At 42.0% G+C, this 23,997-nt stretch overlaps 1 protein-coding gene and 1 long non-coding RNA gene across 2 annotated transcripts in view; one reads left to right on the plus strand and one right to left on the minus strand.

Annotated features, from left to right (window-relative positions):
• LOC141132477 (uncharacterized) overlaps nucleotides 1–18,512 on the plus strand; it is a 71,751-nt gene extending 53,239 nt beyond the window's left edge. The window contains exons 2-3 of the long non-coding RNA XR_012242909.1: nucleotides 18,111–18,186; nucleotides 18,267–18,512. This is a non-coding gene — a long non-coding RNA (uncharacterized lncRNA). The remainder of the gene's footprint in view (nucleotides 1–18,110; nucleotides 18,187–18,266) is intronic.
• Nucleotides 6,585–23,997, minus strand: part of LOC141132476 (histidine--tRNA ligase, cytoplasmic-like) — a 57,142-nt gene continuing 39,729 nt past the window's right edge. Inside the window, exons 9-13 of the mRNA XM_073620877.1 lie at nucleotides 22,520–22,647; nucleotides 19,814–20,074; nucleotides 13,965–14,081; nucleotides 12,099–12,245; nucleotides 6,585–6,834 (exon numbers count right to left, since the gene is read on the minus strand). Of these exons, the coding sequence (XP_073476978.1) occupies nucleotides 6,775–6,834; nucleotides 12,099–12,245; nucleotides 13,965–14,081; nucleotides 19,814–20,074; nucleotides 22,520–22,647 (713 nt within the window). The 3' untranslated portion in view covers nucleotides 6,585–6,774. The remainder of the gene's footprint in view (nucleotides 6,835–12,098; nucleotides 12,246–13,964; nucleotides 14,082–19,813; nucleotides 20,075–22,519; nucleotides 22,648–23,997) is intronic.

A 23,997-nucleotide genomic window follows, 5' to 3' on the forward strand; every position in this document is an offset into this window, starting at 1 on the left:
GAGTACCATTCATATCTGTGTGACTTCAAGTCGCACCAACTTCAAAGTAGTCCCTGTGCTACTTTGGTCCGACTTTGATAGGAGTTACATTCCCTGAAATTGCGCGACTTTGAAATAGTGGTAGTGTGAGAGGGGCCTTACTGTACTTCCTGGACTCCATTTGCTTTTAACTACTTCAGCTCAAGAAGGTTTCACCCCCTTCCTGACCGGGCCATTTTTTTCAATACGGCACTGCGTTGCTTTAACTGACAATTTCACGGTCGTACGACCCTGTACCCAAACAAAATGTATGTCCTTTTTTCCTCACAAATAGAGCTTTCTTTTGGTGGTATTTGATCACCTCTGTGGTTTTTATTTTTTGCTATAAAACAAATCCATTATAAAAAAAGTAAAAAAATCGAGTTTCTTCATAAATTTAGGCCAATATGTATTCTGCCACGTACATATTTTTGGTAAAAAAAATCCCAATAAGCGTATATTGATTGGTTTGCGCAAAAGTTATATCATCTACAAACTATGGGATATTTTTACAGACTTTTATTTTTTTTTATTGTTTTTACTAGTAATGGCAGCGATCAGCGAATTTTAGCGGGACTGCAACTTTGTCGCGAACAAAACTAACACTAAGTGACACTTTTTGGGGACCAGTCACACCAATACAGTGATCAGTGCTAAAAAAAATTGTACTGTCATGGTATAAATGACACTGGCAGGGTAGCAGTTAACATCAGGGGCCATCACTCCTAGGGAGTACTTTTTAACTGTGTGGGGGGGGGGCACTGACACTGGAGGAAAACAAAGATCCGTGTTTCTACTTAGCAGAAACAAAAGATCTCCATTTCCCTCCCTCACAGAACGGTGGTCTGCCTTGTTTATAGTGATGGGCTCGGGCGTGTTCAAAATCTCACGTGCCCGATCCTGCCAGGAAGCAGACACTGCATAGCGCTAATCACAGGCAGTGAGATATTTCCTGGTTTGCAGCTGCAGAGAGGTTTTGAACACGCTTGAGCTCATCTCTACTTGTTTATATAGGCAGACCACCGTTCTGTCTCTCCTCTGAATGATCGTGGGCGGCCACCGGACCCACTGATTGGCTCGCTCCCGCCCGCCCCAAAGCCAACAACAGCGATGATGTACAAGTATGCGATCTTGCGCTTAAGGGCCGCCCTGCTGCAGTACATGTACGGGAGGCAGTCCCCAAGTGGTTAAAGACTTCCAGTGTCCCTCAATGGACAAGAAAGAAATGTCTTTATAATTATAAGTGGTGTTCTATGAATCCAAGTAAGACGTTATGCCTTTGTTTTAATTTGTCCAAAGATGGCACCCTGCTGTACTGTTTTTGCAGAAACTGGTGTGCACTCCACTACCAAACCATAAGAATATCGGACGAATGGTTGTCTTTTTTTTGCATGCTAGTCTCAAATCTTACTAAAGTTACGAAAATTCTCATACGACAGAATAAAACTGCGGAAGTGATGTAATGTGTTGTATACATAGTTACATAGTAGGTGAGGTTGAAAAAAGACACAAGTCCATCAAGTCCAACCTATGTGTGTGATTATCTGTCAGTATTACATTATATATCCCTGTATGTTGTGGTCATTCAGGTGATTATCTAATAGTTTCTTGAAGCTATCAATGCTCGCTGCTGAGACCACCGCCTGTGGAAGGGAATTCCACATCCTTGCCGCTCTTACAGTAAAGAACCCTCTATGTAGTTTAAGGTTAAACCTCTTTTCTTCTAAATTTAATGAGTGGCCACGAGTCTTGTTAAACTCTCTTCTGCGAAAAAGTTTTATCCCTATTGTGGGGTCACCAGTACGGTATTTGTATATTGAAATCATATCCCCTCTCAAGCGTCTCTTCTCCAGAGAGAATAAGTTCAGTGCTCGCAACCTTTCCTCATTACTAAGATCCTCCAGACCCTTTCTTAGCTTTGTTGCCCTTCTTTGTACTCGCTCCATTTCCAGTACATCCTTCCTGAGGACTGGTGCCCAGAACTGGACAGCATACTCCAGGTGCGGCCGGACCAGAGCCTTGTAGAGTGGGAGAATTATCGTTTTATCTCTAGAGTTGATCCCCCTTTTAATGCATGCCAATATTCTGTTTGCTTTGTTAGCAGCAGCTTGGCATTGCATGCCATTGCTGAGCCTAACTACTAGGACCCCCAGGTCCTTTTCCATCCTAGATTCCCCCAGAGGTTCTCCCCCCAGTGTATAGATTGCATTCATATTTTTGCCATCCAAATGCATTATTTTACATTTTTCTACATGAAAGCTGCACACGAACAATCAGATTATCGTACGAACGCTTTAAAAGCGGTATTTTGTGTTCAATTTTCTGATCCTGTGTACAAGGCATTATTCTTTATTACAACAATTCTGGTTCCAGGACACAACAGTCTGCAGTGGAGAGGATGCAGACTCTGACAATAAAGTAATTAACATGTTTACTTTTCCCTTGTGAAACACTTGATATGGTTGGCTGCACAGCCAAGAAATCTTGATTGACTGCAAGCATGCAGAGAACCAGATCACAATGTTATCAGCCATCAAGGCTTATATAGCCATAAAGCTTTGTTTTTCTCATTACGCCCCTGCCACATAAATACATCAGAGGCAGGTGTTTTGCATTTTAAAATAAAGAACCTATTTTAAACTAGGGTGAATAGATGTGTGGTGACTTACATTAAAAAAAAAAAAAAAAAATCCAGTGTTTGCCACTCTCAAGGAGAAAGGGATTTGAGAAGATGGGGGGGGGGGGGGGGCGAGTCAAAAAAAGGCAACACTGACACCAGAAAAAAATATCTATGAACACAAACAGGTAATCACACATGTTTCTTCCCAAAAGATTTTCAGCAGAGAATGAGAGAATGCTAATTCGGGTCGTTGTCATCCTGAAAGATGAAGTTCCTCTTCATGTTCAGCTTTCTAGCAAAAGCCTGAAGGTTTTGTGCCAATATTGAGTGGTATTTGTTACTGTTCATAATTCCCTCTACCTTGACTAAGGCCCCTGTTCAAGCTGAAGAAAAACAGCCTCAAAGCATGATGCTGCCACCACCATGCTTCACAGTGGGGATGGTGTTCTTTTGGTGATGTACAGTGTTGTTTTTGCGCCAAACATATCTTTTGGAATTATGGCTAAAAAGTTCAACCTTGGTTTCATCAGACCATAACACATTTTCCCACATGCTTTTGGGAGACTTCAGATGTGTTTTTGCAAAATGTACCCAAGGCTTGGATGTTTTTCTTCATAAGAAAAAGCTTCTATCTTGCCACTCTACCCCATAGCCCAGACATACGGGAGATTGTTGTCACATGTACCACACAGCCAGTACTTGCCAGATATTCCTGAAGCTCCTTTAATGTTGCTGTAGGCCTCTTGGCAGCCTCCCTGACCAGTTTTCTTCTAGTCTTTTCATCAATTTTGGAGGGATGTCCAGTTCTTGGTAATGTCACTGTTGTGCCATTGTTTCTCCACTTGATGATAATTGTTTTCATTGTGTTCCATGATATATCTAATGCCTTGGAAATTCTTTTGTACCCTTCTCCTGACTGATACCTTTTAACAATGAGATCCCTCTGATGCTTTGGAAGCTCTCTGCGGACCATGGCTTTTGCTGTAGGATGTGACTAAGAAAATGTCAGGAAAGACCTACTAGAACAGCTGAACTTTATTTGGGGTTAACCATAGGCACTTTAAATGATGACAGGTGTCCTATTTAACATGAGTTTAAATGTGATTGCTTAATTCTAAACACAGCTACATCCCCAGTTATAAGAGGGTGTGCATACTTATGTAATCACATAATTTTATTTTTTTATTTTTAACCCCCCCCCCCCCCCAAAAAAAAAAAAAAGATTTCAGCTTGTTTTTCAATTGCTTTGTACAGTTTATAGGTCATGTTAAAGATGGAAAAAGTTCTGAAAAAATGTATCTGTCTAATTTTTTTACATTACAGTAACCTGACATTTTAATAGGGGTGTGTAGACTTTTTATATCCACTGTAGACTACAGGGACAGACAAACCTCCCAAGGGATGTAATAGGAAAGTAAAGTAAAAACCTTTAGGCCTCTTTCACATCTGTCCACGAAGATGCTTTGCATAAAAAAGTATGAGGTTTTTTACATACCTGGGTGGAAGCAGCATATGTCCCCCCCCAGCTCTAAGACTGAGAACTGAGCGATCTAACACTGCCGATTGCTTGGTTTTCAGAGCTTCTTGAGGGGCTGTGGAGGGGTGGGATCAGCCGGGTGCTGGTCCAGGCATGTGGGCAGATCCCGACTTCATTGTTGCGATCTTGCCCCGGCTCTGATGTCAGCCAACAGAGGGCTTCAGTCTGCTGAAAACGGATCACAGGAGTGCAGAACGAACTGCACTCCTGTGATCCACAGGAGAAGTACAGACAAACACGCCGTGCTTCTCCTTTAGGAAACTTGAGTCATTAGAATGGGCTGCCAATACACTAGAATGGAAAAACAAAGTTTTATGGCTATAAGCCTCAATGTCTGCCAACATAGTGATCTGGTTCTCAGGTGCATTGTCTTAGATCTTTGGAGTTCTACTGAAAATGAGTGGTACTGCAACAAGCTAACACATGTAATAATGTGCAGTCAGCCTTAACCCTAAAACACACTATTTTCTTTTCTTACAACCCATCACCCTAAACCAAAAAAAAACAAAAACAGACAGTTCAGGTCAGGGCCGCTGTGCTAACAATCCGATGTTAGTACAGCGATCTCCCCACTGTTCTCTTGTGTTCTAACAGGGGGACCCCCCCCGGAAGAATACTCCATGTCAGTGTTGATCGGGAACTGGTAGGCAGACCTTTTTGGGTCATGCACCTTTGACAGAAGCTGGACGAACAGCCAGCTTCTGTTGGACTTAGGCTGCAGTACACACATGCCGAATGTCGGTTGGTTTCTATTGAACTGGCCAATGCCGTCCAACATTCGGTCCGTGTGTACGGGGCTTTAAGCTGGCCATACATAGATTGAAATTTGGCTGGTTCAGCAGGGACAGGGTGAATTATGATCCATGTATACAATAGCTGGTTGTACACAAGCTGATCTATCCCGATCTTTTCCAGAATGATGAGTGTCACCGGCTATAGCACAACGGGAGTGATTTCTCCATCCACCTTGAATGTGTGGATGGGGGAATCGGTTAATTTTTTTTTTTTTGTTCAACTCGATGGTTAAACGAAAAAAAAAAAAAAAATGAATCATGTATGGTCAACCTAAGATTACATTCATATTTCTACCTTGAATACAGTGCACATTTTAACTCCTGTTACATGATGGCACATTTTAAATGCCTTTTACATGATCTGTGGTTGCATTTAAAAAAAAAAAAAAAAAACATTTTAAGTGAGGATTAGAATTTTTTTTTTACTTTTTTTTTTTTTTTAACAAAACACATGTAAAAATGCAGTACATGCATTTTACACATTACCATTTCTATGTAGTGCACATTTTCTAGAACAACAAGTTTGGAATGTTGCTAGAAACAATTAAACAAATCGCACCGCACTAAAACATGAAGAGGATAGTTTCATAACTCATCATGTGTTTTATAATGTACATTCAGCTGTCTAAAAAATTGTAATACATTGTATCTGGTGACAGTCAGGGAAAAAAATGCACATAAAGGTGCCCTAAAAAAGAACAGCTCTTGTGTTAACCTTTCAGGCAGCCTCCGTGCCCTGCCATCCCTCCATTCTGGCACTACAGTCTCTCAGTGTCTGTCATTCAATACTTCCAGGTACGTGAAATGCTTTTGACCCCATCTGCACCTTCCTCTGAACCCTACATCACTAGAGGACACAGCAGTGATGTAGCAGGTCAAAGGATGGAACAGCAAAGTGACAAGAGTCCACTGATAACCCATCCCTCTGAAAGTTAAGCTGGGTACACACATATAGTTAAAAAATCTTGTGAGGATGCAGGAATCCTCCCCCTGCCAGGAAATTGTATTCTGACAGTGCAGACTCCACCACAGGGAGGGCTACACACAGATAAAATTTGTCTGGTTCCTGCTGAACTGGCTACATTTCAAATCAGTTTCAAATCAGTGTGTACCCAGCTTTATACTCACCAAACTGCAAAGCTACCGGTATGTGCGATGTCATCCACCTGTGTAAGCTCCCACACTGAAGCTTATACATGGTAGAATCCTACAATGGGCAGATTTGTGAGGGATCGTGAATGGATAAGTATACCTTGCAGGGGAAAAGGGGGGTGGGGGCTATCGTAAATTCTCTACGTCTAGCTAGTACAAATAACTGAAATGTGAGTTTTCTGGTTGTTATAAGTAGAAAATGCTCTAGGCAACCAGCAAAATCTTCAAGTAAACCTGTCCTGAGATAAATATATAGTTACTATCACTAACCTTCTTATGAAAATGCTAGTTCCTTGGCTATCTCTTGCTACAGTACTGAAAGTCACTTACTTGCAACAAGTGAAGTCACATACATGTTCCAGGTCAATTATTCAAATGATTGATGTTAGCAGCAGCAACAGGTGCCCCATATTTCACTTACAACATATTTTCAAAATCTCAGAAGTCACAAATAAATTCAAGCTTTGTTTTTGTAATCCAGCAACACATGCTTTATTAAACCTCGTTTATTACACACTTTCCCTTATCTGGACAAAGCAGTAGAAGAAATATACAATTAACTCTGATGTTGCTTATAAATAAATTCTGTAAACCAAGGGGTGTCGAAGACAAGTGGACCCAGATATATATTGACCTTGGTCCTTCTCAACATCTTAAAACTGGCTAGTCCTTCTCTGAATCTCCTCCACCAAATTTGGCCTGGCAACGTCCACCTAAAAAAAAATTAGGTAAAAAAATATAACCAAACAGGTTTTTGAAAAACATGTAAGTGGCATAAAAAAAATTGAATTTCCCAAATATAGTTGTGTTCTCAGCTCTATGTTATAGTTACACAACCTATAATTACATTTACATCTCATGTAATACATTTCATACAGCAAGGAAAAATGTGATTGTAATGCCTAGTGGACTCACCAAAAAGTCTTCAGGAAAAGTTTGTTTCCATTAAATGCTCTGTCATTTTCAAATATCAAAACCATAGGACCCAATTCTTCCTAATGATTGCATGTTACCATGGTAGTGCTGGGAAATTAATGTAGATAAGTGGTGGCTTTCGCTTGTCTATCATAAAAACTGCTCACATAGATATCACATAAAGATATCATATAGATATCAAATAAAAAGAACAGACTCATTCACAAAGCTGTTTTTCCTGTTTAGCTGATAATTTCTTACTTAGCTACTATTCCTAAATGCTCTATTCAGAAAGGTACAAAATGCATTTTTTAGGCTGTTCTGTTAGCGTTCTTTATATGGGAGCTATGAAAAAAATCAACTTAAAGTATTAGGAAAGTCAAAACTTTTTAGTTTTAGTTTAAACCTTATAAAAATCCAAGAAAGAATTGCCCAATAGAGACTTTTTTCTTCCAAGTAGCCATTTTTGGTGTCTAAATGTACCACTAATAAAGGTAAAGCAATGGTTTCACCTTCCCCAGTGTTCCTGTCCATCCAAAAGTCCCCTATGCAGGCATATGCTAAAGCTTACCATACACTATTAGTTTTTTTTTTTAAGTGAATATCGGCTGGTTCTGTCCTCTTTGCATTGCTTACTTTGTGTGAAATACCTGGTGATCTCCTGATAGTCCCTCTGCTTTCCTATTTCAAATTGACCATGCCAGGAATGGAAAGCTCATTCATTCCCACGTGATCAATTTTCTTATTTGTCTTCTGCATGGGAGCACAGCTTATCTGTAATCAAATGGTCAGACTGGCACTAACATGCCCCCTGCACAGCTCTTCACTGGGAAGATCATTGTTCCGCTGTTTATCTGCCTCCTGCTGACACAACCTAAAAAAACGTTTTCGCTTTAGTTTAAACCTTATAAAAACCAAGAAGTTCCGCTTTTGCTCCTCCTTCCTCTACCACTTTTGGATGCTCTTTTTTCCTAGGGGTATGTATATATTTCTGGTAGGTACCTGCTACCTAGGCGAGTAGAGCAGAAGTCCCCCCAACCTATTGGGACATGTGACGTGTGAAAGCGGGTCCATTCAAAAAGCACAGCGCAACCTGCGCATTAACACTTGGGAGCCAGCAGTGCAAACGCAGGCAATCACAGCTGGCTTCCCACAAGCAAGTGCTGGGGACCATAAGACTAGTGAAGAACCGGCCCAGGTGATGACAGCGCTGAATCCTTCGTCAGATAAATGTGGATTTATTAACACTCAGCAACTACAGTAATTAGTGGGAATACTTTAGCAGTCCCACTATTGTTATTCGATTTTATTTATTTTTATTATTATTTAATTTTATTCCGTACGTTTTTTGGCTCTGCGTAACTTCTGCATACGTTCAGCTATTAAAACCATTCAACTATTAAAATGTTCGTCTCTTTCAGCTGATGATGGGACTTTTTCAACTTTTTTTCTACTATTTATACTTTTTAAAATATTAAGCTTTTTAACACTTTTTTTTAACATTGAAGTCAATGAGAGCATGCTTCAGATCCTTAAAATCTTTTTCCGCTCCCAAAAGTTTCAGCTCCTTCATACTTTCACCTACAGACGCCAAACAAACTTTAAAATGTTCACAAAATATTCAGCTATCTGGCTATATCTTTTCAGTTTGATATATTTTACAGTTTTTGTGATAAAGCTGTTTGTTTAGTGGTCATTTCAGGAAAATTTAGCAATTAAACAGAGTGTACTGTGCTGGTTTTGTTGCCATGGTTACCAAAGCTTCTGTTATACACAAGGGGGGAGGTGGCTGGAGCATCTCAGCTCTGATTACAGAGCCCGGGGGGAGGGGATAGACACACCATGTACTGATTTATAATAGAGGAATATGATGGGGCAGTTTTGATGGGGCAATTCTGATGGGGCAGTTTTGATGGTGGCAATATGATGGTGCAGTTTTGATGGGAACAATTTTAATGGAGCAGTTTTAAAGGTGGCATAATGATGGGGCAGTTTTGTTGGGGGTAGTTTTGATGGGGGCAATATGATGGGGCAGTTTTGATGGGGCAATTCTGATGGGGCAGTTTTGATGGTGGCAATATGATGGGGCAGTTTTGATGGGGCAATTCTGATGGGGCAGTTTTGATGGTGGCAATATGATGAGGCAGTTTTGATGGGGGCAATTCTGATGGGGCAGTTTTGATGGCAATATGATGGGGGCAGTTTTGATGGTGGCAATATGATGGAGCAGTTTTGATGGTGGCAATATGATGGAGCAGTTTTGATGGTGGCAATATGATGGAGCAGTTTTGATGGTGGCAATATGATGGAGCAGTTTTGATGGTGGCAATATGATGGAGCAGTTTTGATGGTGGCAATATGATGGAGCAGTTTTGATGGTGGCAATATGATGGGGCAGTTTTGATGGTGGCAATATGATGGGGCAGTTTTGATGGTGGCAATATGATGGGGCAGTTTTGATGGTGGCAATATGATGGGACAGTTTTGATGGGCCAATTCTGATGGGGCAATTTTGATGGTGGCAATATGATGGGTCAGGTTTGATGGGACAATTCTGATGGGGCAGTTTTGATGGTGGCAATATGATGGGGCAGTTTTGATGGTGGCAATATGATGGGGCAGTTTTGATGGTGGCAATATGATGGGGCAGTTTTGATGGTGGCAATATGATGGGACAGTTTTGATGGGCCAATTCTGATGGGGCAATTTTGATGGTGGCAATATGATGGGTCAGGTTTGATGGGACAATTCTGATGGGGCAGTTTTGATGGTGGCAATATGATGGGGCAGTTTTGATGGGCCAATTCTGATGGGGCAGTTTTGATGGTGGCAATATGATGGGGTAGTTTTAATGGGGCAGTCTTGGGGGCAGTTTTGATGGGGGTAGTTTTGCAGAGGGCAGTTTTAGCAATTCAGCATTCCCACGTATTTTCCCCAGGAAATGCATTTTCTAGTTATAGCAGCTGACTTAATCATTGTACAAATGACCGGTGATCCTATGTAAGAGATGATGTGATTTTGTCTGCTGTGTTTTTATACCGATGAAGAGATTCTCAAAGGAGCAATTTTCACTTTCGCTGAAGACCACCATATGTTCACTTCAAACAACCAATCCTTTACAGGGAAATTTAGAGCCAGAAGAACTTCTCCCAAACATGCATGGACATTTGAGGCAAACACTGGTTCACTACAACAAGAGTAAAAATCACTCCTTTAAAAAGGAAATGAATATCTCACTCTGCACCAGACTTGCTCTCTTTCTGCCTCTCCCACATATCAGGACCTGGGGTAAGTGATGTCTGGTGATTTAGTGAAATTTGACAATCAAGTAGTGCGAGCTGTGTAGAGTGCTGTACAAACTGTATGAAGTCGTAAATTACCAGACTTCTCTTGCCCTCATCTTTATTTGTAGAAAAATTTAGAGGCTGTCAGTAAATCGGGCACATCATACTCCAATGAAACACCTATGCTCCACAAGATAAGTCTGTAAGAGGGAACACATTGCTTTTGTCGAACACCAGTTCAAACTTTTTTTTTTTTTTTTTTTTAGTTTGGATAAAATGTGGGAGGGTTAGAACCTCTGGCAGGATTTTGTTACTGTTACTGTTAGTAGATTTCCTCCTCACTTTGTGTCATACCAACAAACATATGACACCAAGAGAAGAAAAGAGGCACCGGGAGTCTTCAAGACAGGAAGGCTCCAGACAGTATTAAAAACAGGGGTTTTAGTTAGCCTTTTTCCACTTTACCAGAAAAAGTGATTTTACTCTGCCCCAAACTTAAAGCTGGCCATACATATACCATTTTTTTTTTTGCTCAGCCAGTGGGTTGAACAAAAAAAAACCTGAACCAATAAGCTGATCCACACATTTGAGATAGATGAAGGAATCCTCCCCACTGCGCTATTATATTCTGTGACAGCAGAGAGACTCCACAGATCAGTGCTGTAGCCATTGGCTGCAACCGCTGATCAATTGTTTTTTATCCGACAGGGTGGTTGAACAGAAGTCGATCGGTATAACAGACACCTGTATACGCAGACCAAAAGTTGGCCAGATTTTTGAGAAATAAAACAAAACACCTCTAAAATAATATTTGTTACATGAAAACGAAATAAGCACTGTGTAAATACGTTAGCTGATCTGTATAATTGATTAAGTAAGTTCCTATGCCAAACAGAGGATCTGGAGGTAGGGAGGCTTTCTCAGCAGGGAGCACAGAATTCATTGAATTTTGTACCAGGGTAGCCAGACACCTTGGCACCAGAAATTTAGGCTGAGGTCTCTGCTGTTCCCAAGGTGCAATATTACAGACCTGTCCTCAAAGAAAGGGGTCAAAGTGTTCGGAGTTTGCTCTAATGGCATGGAGAAACTCAGGGCTGCATGGTGGCACTAGGAGACCAGAAGGAGATTAGAACCTCTGGGACATATAGTTCCAGCATAGGAGTATTCTATGAGTGGGCCTACTGGGACACGCAGTTCCCTATTGGCTGCAACTACTATCTGGCCACTGAAATATCACCATTGTCCCCATCTGCTGCATTGCAGCGTGTGTTGATGCCAAACTGGCCCTCCATTTTTGCCAAGAACCACTAGTGTGAGTAGTACACCTCTCTGCACTGTGATTGCTGCCACATGATCTGTTGTCCTGTGAACTACTGTGCCTGGATTGTTACCCTGTAACTCTAAACTTAACCCCTGCTGTACCAGATTGCTGTCTGTTCCTCACTGTGCCTGAACTGCTGCCCTGTGCCTCTGGATTTATCCCTTTTTGTGCCCTATTGCCACCCTGTTATACTACTGCCTGTCCCTTACCGTGTAAAGATTTTGGCCCTGTGGCCTTCACATTATCCGTCTCCCTGCTGGTTGAGCCCCCCAAATAAAGAACATGTTCTCAACATGTGTTGTGCTTTGCCCACACCTCCATCACATCACATATATAAAACAATTCTATATACCTCTACATATACTAGAACACAATCCACAAAGGATTGTCACATCAGAAACACAGCCTTGCCGAGTTTTTACAATACAAAACCAAAACACATGAGAAAGAAGCATACCTCTTCCCTTGTAGATACCACTCTCAGCTTTACCACTCCACCTTTAAGCTCCTGTTCTCCTATAATGGCCACCAGTGGAATGCCCGTCTCTTCACAATACTGCAGCTGATTAAGCAACTTTGGATTCTTCTTGTACAACATTTCTGCCTGTGTGCACCAAGACATAATTTGTTAAGAAACAGTTTTACTGCTAAATACAAAAGACTGGATTGTTAGACAAGCTGCCTCTACAATGACATTTAGGCAAGTGAACAATACTAAGGCTGGCTATACATTATATAATTTTGTTGTAGTTTTCCTTTAGATTTACCAAAATCATATAATGAGGCATAGGTATGCGCACAGGGTGTGCCAGGTGTGCCCAGGCACACCCAAATCACCCTGCGCAGAACAGATTCCCCCTACTGATCTGGCTCCCACTCCTTCTCCCGCTGGCTGTTTCTGCGGGATGTTTTAGGATGAGTGGGGGAAGGGTCCAGTAAAAATGTAATTTACTAGCCCTTTCCCTTTCTGATTGAACATCATGAGTGATCGGTAGTGTGTGCTTGAGCTTTGGGGTGCACACCCTAATACCATAGGCTGCGCACGCCTATGTAATGAGATCAAACCTAAACACTTTCAATTTGTATGCAATCAGGCAGGCGCTTGCACTGCACAGTTGAAGATAAATCTAAGAAAATTGTATAATGTATGGCCAGCTTAAGTGTAAATTTGCAGATAAGAAAATAAACTCCAAGCCCCAAAATCTTAAATACTTTTACTATCTTTTACTTTTCTTTCCTACACGGCTGTCTATATATTCTTCAGTATATAAGTCCCCCTTGTAGTAATATACCTAAGAACAAGCACACCTGTTTGTCTCTGCTATTTTATGACTTGTATTCTATGATCAATTGGAACTGCACTCAATATTTAGAGTGTATGGTAGCAAATAAAGAAACTTCACAGACATTCAAGCAAAGTGTACCCATTGGAAACTTTATCAAAAACCATAATAAAAATGTAACAGAAAATTTGTTGGTTATAAACAGGAATCATTGTAGGTGGCAAAGAAGAATTACAATCCTCATAGGGCAAGCTATTCTTTCAGAAAGAAAATAGCAAATCTAAGCAAATCAGATACAGTACATTGTCATAAAGTAAGAGGTTGCAAGATGCACTACATAGGATACCTGCCAAATCACAATCCATTTAAAGGGAAATCCAGGCTGTATTGAAGGTAGAAAGAAAACAAACTTACCTAAATAGCGACATGTTTCACATAAGGATGGTAAGCATTGTCTTACAGTCACAATCATAGTTTAAACTGGAGAATTGTTCTATACAGAGCGTGCCATGTCGCGATAGTGGTAATTCAAGCGCTCATACTAGCACATTATAGTATAAACTTGAAGGGGGGGGAGAAAAAAACCCCCCGAAATTCTACAGTTTACTACCAATTTAAGTAGTCGAAGTAATAGGAGATATGCTCCTGGTTGGCTGTTATTTATTACCCCTGTATATGGGGAGAATGTTTTACCAATGTGGACATTTTAATAGGAGGTATAACAGACAAAAACACAAGAGACCATTTGTGTTTATATTGGGTTTTAATGTTCTGATGGGGATAGGGGGATGGGGAGTAGAAAGATACAGGCAAAGGGGTTACTGCACCTGTACTGTTAAATGCTTAATTAAAAAAAAAAAAAAAAAAAAAAAAAGCTTACACTTATTACTACAAGGTCAGTATGGGTTCAGCTCATCCTCAAACGATTCTATTACTCTGTGCCCTTGCTTTTTCGCTTCTGCTTGTCGTCTGGCTAATCGATAAACAGAACATGCTAGGTCATTATTAGAAAAATAATCTAATCAGGCACAATAAAATACCTTGATCCCAGCATTCCAGAGTTCTGAAATAAGTTTCATCCTTTCTTCCAGAAGTTTCTTCTGAGCAGCTGCCACTAGTACCTGTGTCTCTGTGGTTCGAATCTTTGCCTCTGAAGCCTAGTGAAAGATATAACATAATGTAATGCAATCTATACACTGGGTGGAGAACCTCTGGGGGAATCTAGGATGGAAAAGGACCTGGGGGTCCTAGTAGATGATAGGCTCAGCAATGACATGCAATGCCAAGCTGTTGCTAACAAAGCAAAAAGAATATTGGCATGCATTAAAAAGGAGATCAACTCCAGAGATAAAACGATAATTCTCCCGCTCTACAAAGAGTCTGGTCCGGCCGCACCTGGAGTATGCTGTCCAGTTCTGGGCACCAGTCCTCAGGAAGGATGTACTGGAAATGGAGTGAGTACAAAGAAGGGCAACAAAGCTAGTAAAGGGTCTGGAGGATCTTAGTTATAAGGAAAGGTTGCGAGCACTGAACTTATTCTCTCTGGAGAAGAGACGCTTGAGAGGGGATATGATTTCAATATACAAATACCATACTGGTGACCCCACAATAGGGATAAAACTTTTTCGCAGAGGGGAGTTTAACAAGACTCGAGGCCACTCATTAAAATTAGAAGAAAAGAGGTTTAACCTTAAACTACGTAGAGGGTTCTTTACTGTAAGAGCGGCAAGGATGTGGAATTCCCTTCCACAGGCGGTGGTCTCAGCGGGGAACATCGATAGTTTCAAGAAACTATTAGATAAGCACCTGAACACAACATACAGGGATATACAATGTAATACTGATATATAATCACACACATGGGTTGGACTTGATGGACGTGTGTCTTTTTTCAAACTCACCTACTATGTAACTATGTAGAAGGCTATAATTTACCTTGGCACTGCATGACAACTTTCTGTCCAACAAAGCTGAAGCCCAAGTTCAGCCAAATTTCTTGTCTATATCGACATCTGACATCTCCTGCTGCTGCTTGAATGTTGTGTGAAGAGGAAAAGAGGGGAGACTAGATGAGACCATGCACAGCGCTGATATCTTCTCCCCTCTCTTCCCCTTCACACAAGCGAAGGGGGGCACAGAGAAACTGAAACCTTTTTTTACCTTAATGCAAACAATGCATTAAGGTAAAAAAACGTTTTTAGGTTTAGTAACACTTTAACTGATCAAGCTGAATGTTTATGGATATCTGCTCCAGAGTGTGTTGGGTCCAGTTTTAGCAAATCCTCCCTGGTCACTTTAGTGATGTTAAATCTCTTTATTTTATGCTTGTAGAGACAAAATAAACTTGGAGTTTAAGGTTTAGATTTTCAGACAGTGAAGAAGGGTGAGAACCACTGCCAGATTTTTTTTGGTGTCTGATCCCTTGCTGGAGACATTTCCCTTCCCTGCCAGTCACAATGAAGAGATATCACTACAACAGTGATACAGATCATATTGGAGTGGAGAATAGTTAGACATCTGTTGGGCTTTTCTGTATTCTCTTTGAGGAACTTTCTCTTTATGTAAAGTGATTGTAAAGTCTTGTTTTTAAAAAAAAAATAACAAACATGTTATACTTACCTCCTTTGTGCTGTTGTTTTGCACAGAGCAGCCCAGATACTCCTCTTCTCGGGTCCCTCGTTGCTGCTCCTGGCCCCTCCCTCCTATCGAGTGCCCCCTCAGCCAGCAGCTCTCTATGGGGGGACCCGAGCCGAGTCAGAGCTCCGTGTGTCCATTCAGACACGGAGCCCTGACCCCGCTCTCCCCTGATTGGCTGACTGACTTTGATTGACAGCCATGGGAGCCAATGGCATGGCTGCTATGTCTCAATCGATCAGGAGGAGTGTCCCAGACAGCTTAGACACTCCTGAACATCGCTGGAGAGAGAAGGGGCTCAGGTAAACAATTAGGGGGGTGCTGCACAAAGAAGGATTTTTTTTTATCTTAATGCATAGAATGCATTAGGATAAAAAACCTTCTGCCTTTACAACCCCTTTAATGTTCCAGTGCGGTGTGTGTCTGCCATGACCATAGTCACCAGTGCAGGAAATGAAGGGAAATCTTCCTAAAACAAAGACCAACAGCAAGAAACATCAAGCAGCGTTTCTAACTTTTCCACACTTTATCCAAAAAACAGTTTTGGCTTGAATGTGTAAATGCTTCTTCTACAGACCTTTGCAGAGTTCCATTAACAGACAGCTGCATATTCAGATGTAACAGATGTCATTTAAACTAATAACTGAAAAGGTCACTTCAAGAAATGGGTTGACCCAGTAGTTTTAGATTTTTATATATCACACATTTGACCCGACCTGCTGGATGATTTAATTTACTGACAAAGTTCTTCCACACTTATAGTGATTCTAAGTGCTAGTTCACACCAGATGCAGTTCTGTGTGCTTTTTTTCTGCAGAAAATGCATGCACAGTGTTTTCCATGTATTTCAATGGCTCTAGTTCACACCATGCAGTCAGTTTCCGGTCAGTTTCTGCACCAAAAACTGACCGGAAACTGACTGCATGGTGTGAACTAGAGCCATTGGAATACATGGAAATCCCTGTGCATGCATTTTAAGCGCAGAAAAAAGCGCACAGAACTGCATCTGGTGTGAACTGGCCCTAAGAAAAAAAACTTTTGTGTGCAGCAGCCCCCCCTTAGGCCCCTCTAATACCTGAGCCCCATCTTCCTCCAGCGATGAGTACGAGTGCCTCAGCTGTCCGGGACTCTCCTTCTTGATTGGCTGAGACTCAGTAGCGGTCAAAGTCAGTTAACAAATCAGGAGAGAGAGAGGGGGTGGGGCTGAATCACGGCTCCGTGTCTGAATGGACACATAGAGCAGCGGCTCGGGTGCCCCCACAGCAAGCTGCATTCTGTGGGGGCAATCGACAGAAGGGAGGGGCCAAGAGAGCCCGCGAAGGAAAATGAGGATCTGGGCTGCTCTGTGCAAACCACTGCACAGAGCAGGTAAGTATAACATTGTTATTTTTAAAGAAAAAAAACAAAAAAACAACAGACTTCAGTATTACTTTAAGCCCGTACACACGGCCAGAAATCTGTACCAAAAAATACTGCTTTCGAAGTGATCGTACAATTTTGTGCGAAATTATCCGAAGGGACAAACAAAAAAACATTTCTTGTACGATACTAGATCATACAATTTCGTTTGATCAGTACAATTTTCATCTGAAAAAACAATGCAAATATAATACAATACATCACTTCCGAATTTTTAGTTTCGGAACTTCTTCACTTTCGACATGAGTTTGGCATGCAAAAAAAATGGACGATCATTCGTCCGATAATCACATTGTGTGTACTAGGCTTTAGAAACTCAGTTATTGTTAACTATCATATAAATGTAGAGATTATCGTAAGAAATTTCATTTGTGGCAATATCAAAAAAACTCTCCAAACTGTTCTTAAATAAATGAATGGGCTTATTTAAACTTCTAGTGCAAATAAAATATACCCACAGAAATACGGTCTACTCCAAATAACTACTCTGGCAATGCTCACACCGAGCGTCATCTGCTTTGGGCAGGACGCTGTCGGTGTGAGCCGCTGCTACATACTGTAAGTAACTTTAATACCAGACTGAACCCATGCACACTAATCTACTTAGATTTGTATCACTGAAACTACAAGCCACAAATCTTATATCACATCTGTGCTCTTTATGTCTCTTCCTCCTTCCCTTTTCTTTCCCCTTTTCCCCCCTCTCCTTCCTCCCCCCCCCTTCCCCCCTCCCTTTCCCCCCCTCCCCCTTTCTCCTCTGCTATTTTTCTTTCCTCTTTCTCCCTCCCTCCTTCCTTCGTTTCTCCTCCCTCCCCCCCCCCCCCCCCTTTTCTTCCCCCCCCCTCCCCTCCTTCCTTTCCCTCATTTTTTTCCCCCCTTTTCCTTTCCCCCCCCCCCACCCCATTTCCTCCCCCCCCCCCCCTTCCCCTCCTTTCTCTCTTCCCCCCCCCTTTCCCCTCCTTGATCAAATTTAACACTGCTAACCAGGGACAAAGTTGTTGAACCCCTGTTTTCTCTTATATAAAACCCTCAAACACATACCTTTTAGATACACCTTAAACTGTCAAGATAAATGACAGAAGTACAAAAATTAGACTTTTATATGTCCCTTCTCCTTCATGTTGATTTTCTAGCTATCTGAGTTCCACCTGGTCTACACCTATCATCAGTTGGTGGTCTTTCTCGAACTCTGTACCGTAGGCCTATCAGGTAGGATACATCTAAAAACTTCTTACCTACCACTGAATTTACTCATATTCCTGGTCACTATACATTTTCGCAACTTACAGGACCCGCATTTGGCCCCAGTGTGATTCCAGATCCAAACATTTGTATGCCCTCGATTAATGGGCCTTCCTTCCTATCATAAGGAAGTAAAACCACCTCATACATCCTTACCCAGTTATCTCCACCTCGATAGAGGCCATATGAATACTTTGGATATACTAAACAAAGTTTTACACACCACGATTGGAAGACGCGCTTGATGGGCAGTATGTGTCAGCACCGTTGTTTTTAAACCTTTCTGGAATGCGCAGCCAATATTTATATATACCAATGTAAGTGTAAACGAAATGAATATAATATTGCACCTATATATTTATGGCTTGATATACACATGTATTTATTATGTCTATGTTGTATATACTATTTCCTATATAGAAATCTTTGTTAAAGCTTACAACCACCCCTGAAGGAGGAGGCTAAAACAACTCCGAAACGCGTCGGGTGCAAGCGTATTGGTATCAATAGCTATAAATATGTGCAATCGCATTCCTTTTTTATTCATGTCATTTGTTTGATGTCTTTATGAGAGCTTTTTGTAATTAATAAATTGTTGTCTACTTAACATACTTTCCTACACATTCTTTCATATGTGCCTTTAAAGTCCACTAGGGGAATTATCTCTGTCTACTCCAAATAATTCAATTTTAAATACATTTAAGATTTTTTTTTTTAAGAACAATACAAAAATTGTTAATTTTTGCTGCACTTTCCACATATAGGTGTCCAGCCAGATTTGCTCCTCACCCTATGACCTACAGCCTTAAATCTTTGCTGTAAATTAACAAGAACAAACCCACCGCACTGCCCATGGCTCAGTCTCTGGGTCTATATGCGGTGTCAAAAATTATCCTGTTAAATGGGCGAAGCCAACTGCGAAGAAATAGTACTGTAATCAATTGTGGTCAAAAGGAGAGGCAAAAAAATGGAATCTGTCATGAGATAAATATGAGAACTGCCACTGCTATGGGTGCATCATCTAGAGTTGCATCCTTATCTTTCCTTCAGTATACAATAAGTAAAACAAAACGCAATACCAACATGCTCTCTAGTGGTTATGTGTACCTAACAGACAACCTAGCTAGTCTAGACTCCTTGGCTAACAGGCATACAACTGGGTACTCAAACATATTAAAGGGGTTGTAAACCCTCGTGTTTTTTTACCTTGATTGGATAGATTGATAGTAGCGCAGCCATTTGCTCCCGCTGCTGTCAATCAAATCCAATGATGCGGGCGCCAGGGCCGAGTCTGGCATTCCTGTCTATGGACGCAAATGGTGGACTCGGGAGCACGCCCGCAAGGTAACCCCCCGGAAGAGCGCATCTCCTAGGGGGTTATCTGATGGGGGGAGGAGCCGCCGGGGGACCCCAGAAATGGACGATCGGGGCCACTCTGTGCAAAACTAGCTGCACAGTGGAGGTAAGTATGATATGTTTGTTATTTAAAAAAAAAAAAAAACGAGCCTTTACAATCACTTTAAGGAGTATTGTCCCATCTCCTTTCAATCCTATTCGCATTTAATTGTTAGTCAATTAGACCAGAACTACTTACCTCAGCTTTTTGCTCCATGATTGAGAATATTCTCTCAATTCCAATGCTGACTCCCACACATGGAACCTTCCTTCCCTTGGGATCAAACATTCCTACAAGGCCATCATAACGTCCTCCTCCAGCTACACTGCCAACACTGACTGACTCTTCTGTGTGGTCGTTCTGCTGCTGCGATTCTGCTTGGTTCTGGATCAGCACTGCTTCATAGATGACTCCTGTGTAATAATCTAAGCCACGAGCTAAACTCAGGTCGAATGAAATCTGTATCAGGAGTTAAAATATGGTGAAAAAAAAAAAAAAAAAAAAAGTGAACAAAAAATACATACTTCTAGAGAAAACACCATCCGAAATATTTTTATTCAATAACCATGAGAATAGGCTAGGTTTACAAGTATCTAAATGCTTAAAATTGATCCATATTTTTATATATTTGTATGGTTCACTGAGCCAAGCTGCACCCCGTGTTGCAGAAATGACAGATAGAGTGCTAAAATACATACCTGTCAGCTGGTTCAGGTTTCTTCTAGGATGCCAATGGCCACAGTTCTTACTTGCATTTTGTTGCTGAGGTTGCATGAGGCAGTAGACACTCTGTCTAAATAGCCAAAAAGTCTCTTGTCTGACTTAAAGCGGAAGTGAATAAGCAGATGTGGAAACAAAGACTGCGGCCATTAGCACCTGTAAGCCAGCACCTGATCATAACGAAAGTGTATGTCCTGGCAAAACTTTTGTTAGTTACAGATATTAGAACCCCTGTCTGTTACTGCTAGCCAGGTTGAGATTTACCCTCTCTTCCTGTCCTCGTGATGTTTACAAGACAGAAAGTTAGGTGTACCCTCCAACAGCAACACAAAAAAGAGATATATATATATATATATATATATATATATTTTTTTTTAGTAGAGCAGGTTGGGACTAGACCCCAATCAGGTTTTTATTCATCTGTGACACTATTGCAAATTTTCCCTCACGTCCTGTGTGATGAAACCATTGTCATTAGGTAGGTGAAACATCTCTAAGGCCTGGTTCACACCTATGCATTTTTCAGTTTTTCAGAAACGCACTACAGTCCATTTAACATTGTTTCCTATGGGACACGTTCATAATATGTGCGTTTTGGAAAGGGTCAGGGACTTTTTTTCCCCACATCAGGTTGCATTTTTGGCTCCATAGACTTCAATGGAAACGCATAAAAAACACAATGCTTGTATTTTTGATGGGTTTCTGCTGGTTTCTCCTGCAAAACAACAGACACCTCCCAAAAGTACAAAACACATAAAAATGCATTAAAAATGTGTGTGTAAAAATGCAAAACGCACCTGGAAAACGCATCAACTAAAACCTGCATAGGTATGAACCAGGTCTAATTGAACCATATTTAAACAGTAAAAATCTGACAGGAGTTTTAATCCTTCTCTACTTTGTTCAAGACTAAAATACTAATAAAATACTGGGGCTGGTATTGACCACCTCTAACTGAAAATGCTTGTTGACTGGCTTTAATATTTCTGCATGTAAATCAAAGTCTCGAAGTCAGCATCCTTTATCGCTATTGTTTTTCCAACTTAGGGAATCAGAAAGCATGGAAGCCAAAGCACCACCATGGCAGCAAGCCAGTTCCATGTTGAGATGTACCTTCACAGAAACAAAAAGAAAACATTTTTAAGCTTTCCTTTCAGATAAAATGTGTGCTGATAGAAATATGCAGGTTGCCAGGGTTGACCTCCCTCTAAAAATGCTAAATTGCCTAGCTGTCTCAGGTCTGAAACCATCATGCAATAAGGGAAGTCAGGGGAAAGTCAGAACTCTTTATCTGCACACTTGTTCCAGGTCAGTGACTCTAAAGAGCATTTTGAATCAGCATGACAGCCAGGCAGCTAACTTTTTCAAAAAAAGAATACAGCAATCCATGTCTTCTCAGTATATGTTTTCATTTATCGTGTATCCATTGTAACTCAATTAACTTTTGCCAAGACTTCAGACAAGCTCATGCTCTGCAGCTCACCTATCAAGCCATCCAGCTAATTTTGCCTCATTTTCTGGCTGTACTATTAATAATATTACATTATATGTTTTAACCACTTCAATACAGGTCACTTTCACCCCCTCCTGCCCAGGCCAATTTTCAGCACTGTCATGCTTTGAGTGACAATTGTGCGGTCATGTAATGCTGTACCCAAACAAAATTCTTAACATTTTTTTTTAGACAGATAGAGCTTTTTTTGGGTGGTATTGAATCACCACTGAGTTTTTTTATTTTTCGCTAAACGACCAAAAAAATTTTTTTTCTCTCCTTCACTAATATGTGCTGATAAGACTGCACTGACGTGCTGTTAGCGTGTCAATAACTGGCACTTCCTATTTACACTGTGATCAGCTGTGATTGGACCAGCTGATCACATGGTAAAAAGCCTATGTCATAGGCTCTTTACCGTGATCGGAGATGCGGGTGTTCGAGCGCCACACCGCTCCATCCCCGGGGGCACGCAGGAGTGACTTGTTCTGAAGGACATCATATGATGTCAAGTTAGAGCAATTAAACCACCACTTGACCGTTATTTTGCTATAGGTCGGGGCGGGAAGTGGTTAAAGAGCTCACAGTAAGAATATTTACAGTAAGTCATTCTCTTATACAAAAATAAACACACATGGATAAAGCAAAAAATGCACACAATTTGTATCTGATAACTATATGGCAACACCCACCTTATCTGTCACACCAAACAGCTGCAGGTACTCAAACAGGCTCTTCATATCATTTAATCCTTCTAAAGCCTGCTTGCTCTGGGAGAGTTTAGGATCCTTCAGTAGTCTCTCAATCAGATTCAATCCACCTGCAATATATTACAAGGTTTGTAAAACAGGCGACAGGCTACATGCAAATATATTATACATTTCAGAATTGCAGAACCAAATGTGCACAGCATCTCAGGAAAAATATGAGAGGGGGGGTGTGAAAGAGAGAGGAAGGGGGGTGAGCGAGAGAGAGAAAGGAAGGGGGGTGAGCGAGAGAGAGAAAGGAAGGGGGGTGAGCGAGAGAGAGAAAGGAAGGGGGGTGAGCGAGAGAGAGAAAGGAAGGGGGGTGAGCGAGAGAGAGAAAGGAAGGGGGTGAGCGAGAGAGAGAAAGGAAGGGGGGTGAGCGAGAGAGAGAAAGGAAGGGGGGTGAGCGAGAGAGAGAAAGGAAGGGAGGTGAGCGAGAGAGAAAGGAAGGGGGGTGAGCGAGAGAGAAAGGAAGGGGGTGAGCGAGAGAAAGGAAGGGGGTGAGCGAGAGAAAGAAAGGAAGGGGGGTGAGCGAGAGAAAGAAAGGAAGGGGGGTGAGCGAGAGAAAGGAAGGGGGGTGAGCGAGAGAGAGAAAGGAAAGGGGGTGAGCGAGAGAGAGAAAGGAAGGGGGGTGAGCGAGAGAGAGAAAGGAAGGGGGGTGAGCGAGAGAGAAAGGAAGAGGGGTGAGCGAGAGAGAAAGGAAGGGGGGTGAGCGAGAGAGAAAGGAAGGGGGGTGAGCGAGAGAGAGAGAAAGGGAGGTGAGAGAGAGAGAGAGAGAAAGGAAGGGGGGTGAGGGAGAGAGAGAAAGGAAGGGGGGTGAGCGAGAGAGAAAGGAAGGGCGGTGAGCGAGAGAGAAAGGAAGGGCGGTGAGCGAGAGAGAAAGGAAGGGCGGTGAGCGAGAGAGAGAAAGGAAGGTGGATGAGCGAGAGAGAGAGAAAGGAAGGGGGGTGAGCAAGAGAGAGAGAAAGGAAGGGGGGTGAGCGAGAGAAAGGAAGGGGGCGAGAGAGAAAGGGGATGAGAGAGAGAGGGAGGGGGTGAGCGAGAGAGAGGGAAGGGGTGAGCGAGAGAGAGGGAGGGGGTGAGCGAGAGAGAGGGAAGGGGTGAGCGAGAGGGAGGGGGCGAGAGAGGGTGAGCGAGAGAGAGAGAGCGAGAGAGGGTGAGCGAGAGAGAGAGAGCGAGAGAGGGTGAGAGAGAGAGAGCGAGAGAGGGTGAGCGAGAGAGCGAGAGAGGGTGAGCGAGAGAGGGTGAGCGAGAGAGAGAGAGCGAGAGAGGGTGAGCGAGAGAGAGAGAGCGAGAGAGGGTGAGCGAGAGAGAGAGAGCGAGAGAGGGTGAGCGAGAGAGAGAGAGCGAGAGAGAGAGAGCGAGAGAGAGAGAGCGAGAGAGGGTGAGCGAGAGAGAGAGAGCGAGAGAGGGTGAGTGAGAGG

This window comes from Aquarana catesbeiana, linkage group LG03, assembly GCF_042186555.1.
Source record: "Aquarana catesbeiana isolate 2022-GZ linkage group LG03, ASM4218655v1, whole genome shotgun sequence".
NCBI classification, from domain to species: domain Eukaryota; kingdom Metazoa; phylum Chordata; class Amphibia; order Anura; family Ranidae; genus Aquarana; species Aquarana catesbeiana.